Source organism: Tupaia chinensis, unplaced genomic scaffold, assembly GCF_000334495.1.
Source record: "Tupaia chinensis unplaced genomic scaffold, TupChi_1.0 Scaffold142180_1, whole genome shotgun sequence".
Classification (NCBI taxonomy): Eukaryota; Metazoa; Chordata; class Mammalia; order Scandentia; family Tupaiidae; genus Tupaia; species Tupaia belangeri.
Window position 1 is genome coordinate 47,793 of NW_006202031.1, and position 4,023 is coordinate 51,815.

Here is a 4,023-nt window from a genome sequence, read left to right on the forward strand (position 1 = left end):
CTTAACCACTGCATCACCTGCTGGCCTCTATTTTTTTTCTATTTATAACACGGTCATTCAGGTATGGCTGTCAAAGGAAATACAGGAGAGAGTCAGGAAAATAAATAGCTACAAAAAGTACTATATGTACAGGTCCTGGAGACATGAGAAGCATGGAAATTCTTAATCCAATTAATAATGTAAAAAAACAAACAAACTGCATTCAATCTTTCTTTCAGTCCAATCTGTCAGATCCTTGTTTCTTGTGCACATGCTGGGTATGTTCCAGGCTAAACTGGGTGGGGACTTGGACTGCAGTCACCATGTGGGATCTGGCTACCCTGGAGCAGTGTGTTACCACTATACCACAGAACTAACCCTCTCGTTCTTCTTGCATTTGATTTACCAAGTTTCCATTCTCAAAGAATTAGTCTATCATGGCAGCATGTGGTATAGTGGTAAAGGCACTGGACTCCCACATGGCTGACCACAGCTCGAGTCCCAGACCCAGTGGCTTGAAAATCAACCAAGGAGCATGTGCGTGCATCTTCACAATCCTGAGAAAAGAGTGAAGGAGAAGGAATTGTGCCATGGCCATGCCTCCTGGAGGGTGAATTCTCACTTTCTCCCTTACTGTCTCTGTCTCCCTCTGCCAAGCACATGTGCCCTGAAGCAAAAACCTCTTAAAAATCAATGCAATAGTATTTGTAGAAAAATCCATCATTATCATTTGAAATAAGCGAGTCTTCCCCAGTGACTTCTGCTCAAACTTGGAAATTACTTTTAGGAAAAGAAAGATCTGAAATGTGAAAAGAAGTTGACAATCAAGAAAAGGAATGTACTTAAAGCAATCCCCCCCAAAAAAAAGCAGTGTTAGAAAAATACAAATAGCATCATGTCTCATAACTGTATAGTTATTACTTGTTCATGTCATAGGATAATAATAAAAAAGAAAAAATACATGAAGCATACGGAATCATTGACTTAAGGGCCACAGGGATAAAGAGAGATAAAAGAGAAAGATATCTGAAATACCAAAAATGTCAGGATTTGGGGGCTAGCAGGTGATGTGGTGGTTAAGGCAATGGATCCATGGCCAACAGTGGTTCATGTTCTGGACCTGGTGGCTTAAAAATCATTCTTGGGGGACAAGCAAACAGTGTGATGATTATGTTGCTGGACTTCCATGTGGTTGACAGAGGTTTGAGTCTTGGATCCAGCAGCTTCAAACACACTCCGGGCATGTATGTGTTTGTGCTGTAAATTGTGAGAGAAAAATGGAAGAGAAGGGATTGTGGGATGGCCATCCCCTCTGGGGGGTGATTTCTTACTTTACCTTTCTCTGCCTCTCTCTAGCAAGTACAACTACCCTACAGCAAAAACCTGGGGGAAAAAAGTCAGGATTTACAATGCTATTCTTTCTTGTCTTTTCTTTCTTTCTTTCTTTCTTTTTTTTTTTTTACATTTGATGATGGTACATCTTTATGGCAGACAAAATGAATCTTCCCAGTGTGAATACATTGCATACTAGTCCAAATGTAATTTTTCCCCTTGATTTTCTCTCCACTCTCCCCTACCACCCACCCTTCTCCTAGCTGTCTCTAGCCATTACATTTTAAAGTGTATTTACCTATTTCTTCCTCCAGTCAGAGAATAAGAGAGTGCCTAACACCCAAAAGGATCTTCACAATACAATCCACCTCCAGTCTCACCCAGCCTGGATCATGGCACAAGAACACCCAGATATGTACAAACAGCCCCTGGGATTAAACTGCGGACCTTTCCTTGTGGGTGCACTTACATTGCCCCAACATCACTACCTGCCTGGATGCCACTCTTGTTCCTGGCTCTTAGGCACTTGCCAAACTCCAAGGAAAATATTCCTGTCACTCATTGGAAGGGACTGTGCTGAAAAGATGCTTCAGGGCCCTCTTGATATCCTTGTTCCTCAGGCTGTAGATAAATGGGTTCAGCATTGGGGTAACCACAGTGTATATCACTGAAGCAGTTGTGCTGGCATTGGAATTGTGGGTAGAAGCCAAACTGAAGTACACCCCAAGACCTGTGCCATAAAACAAGAACACAATGGAGAGGTGAGACCCACAGGTGGAAAACGCCTTATATTTCCCTCTGGTGGATGTAATCTTCAGTATGAAGGAGATGATCTGGGAGTAAGAATAAAGGATCCCAGAAAAGGAGATAATACCCATCAGCCCAGTGGTGAGATATGTCTTGATGATTTTGTAAAGGGTGTCCAAACAGGCCAGCTGGACAACCTGGTTGATTTCACAGAAGAAGTGGTGGATCTCCATGTTGGAGCAGAAAGACAACCGTAATATCAGCAAAACCCAGAACAGGGAGTCCAGGACACTCAAAATCCAGAATGTCAGCAGCACCATGCCACAGAGCCAGGGGTTCATGATGACCATGTAGTGTAGGGGGTGACAGATGGCCATGTACCAGTCATAGGCCATCACAGACAGGAGGAAAATAACTAACTCTCCAAAAAGGATAAAAAAATGTATTTGGGCAAGGCAGCCATCATAGGTGATGGTTTTGTTCTGCACATAAATGTTCAGCAGCATCTTTGGAACAGTGGTGGAGGTAAAACAGATGTCACAGAAAGACAGGTTGGAGAGGAAGGCGTACATGGGTGTGTACAGGTGGGAGTCAGTGATGGTGGCTAGGATAATGAGTAGATTGCCAGTCAGAGTAATCAGGTACATGGATAGGAGCAGTCTCAAGAGGATGGGCTAAAGGTCTGCCTCTTGTGAGAGTCTGAGGAGGATGAATTCTGAAAAATGTGTGTGATTTTCTGGTTCCATGGAGCTGGGGTGACTGTCGGGAAAGAGGCAAAAATAGCAGTCATTTACAAAGATGTTATCGGGACTTCCTGCAATGGTGTGCTCTGGACAGTGCTGCTTGGCAGGCTGAGGGCACATGGGAAGCTCAGGTTTGCTTCCACACCCACCATAAAAGGCCAGGCATAATGGTGGGTCTTGTAATCCAAACTGGAAGGCTGAGACAGGAGGATTATGAGCTCAGGGCCAGCACAGCCAAGATAGCAAACCCTGTATAGAAGACCTGGGCCTGGTGGTACACTCTTGAGAGGGTCAGACAGGAGAATCATGTTCCAGGGACACCTTCTGTATAAAGAAGGAAATGTTGGGCACCAGCTGGTGATATGGTGGTTACTTAAATGACTGAATGAGGGAATCAAGTTACTGGCCTTACATAGAACTTGAAAAACGCATTCAGGGAACCAGCAGATGGCATAATGCTTCTGCTGCTCGACTCCCACACAGTTGACTGTGGTGCAAGTCCCAGATCTAGCAACTTAAAACTCCCGGGGGGGGGGGGTATGTGGATGCAGAATGGAGAAGGGATTCTGGAATGGCCAACCCCTTGGGCAGAGATCTCTTGCTTTCTGTCACTCTGTCTCTCTGGTGAGTGCACATACCTTATAACAAAAATCTCTCTCTCAAAACACACACACACACACACACACACATTCAGACATGTGTGAATGCCTGTTTTTCAAGTTACTGGGTCTGGGATTCAAACTACATAGAAGGCCATGTGCGATCCACCACACCACATGCTGGTCCTACATATTGGGTTGACAGAAAAGTCATGATACATTTTTGCATAGAAAAACATGGAAAATACATCATGACAGACCAGCAGATATCATAAAGGTTACATTGCTGGATTCCCATTTAGTCGACTGTGGTTTGAGTCCCGGACTGGCGACCTTATATATACACTGGGCGCGTGTGCGTGCATGCTCAAGACCCTGAGAAGAGAATGGAGGAGAAAGGATTGTGGTGTGGCCATCCCCCTGGAGGTTGATTTCTCACTTTTTGTCTCTCTGCCTTTCTCTGTCTCTCTGGTGAATACGCATGTCCTATAGAAATACTCTCTCAAAAAAAGAAAAATACATCATGACTTTCTTGACAATCTAATATAGTTTTATGTAAAACAAATGCATTCCTGTTTTTGTCAATGGATCCCTTAAATATTCAGAGGATTAAAAACATATCC

The 4,023-nt window shown here is 43.8% G+C and overlaps 1 protein-coding gene across 1 annotated transcript; it reads right to left on the bottom strand.

Annotated features, from left to right (window-relative positions):
• Window positions 1–1,865: 1,865 nt before the first annotated feature.
• On the bottom strand, window positions 1,866–2,705 carry LOC102469262 (olfactory receptor 7A5). The gene has a single exon (XM_014582088.1). It carries the CDS (start codon window positions 2,703–2,705, stop codon window positions 1,866–1,868), a length of 840 nt encoding a protein of 279 aa, XP_014437574.1.
• Window positions 2,706–4,023: the final 1,318 nt, after the last annotated feature.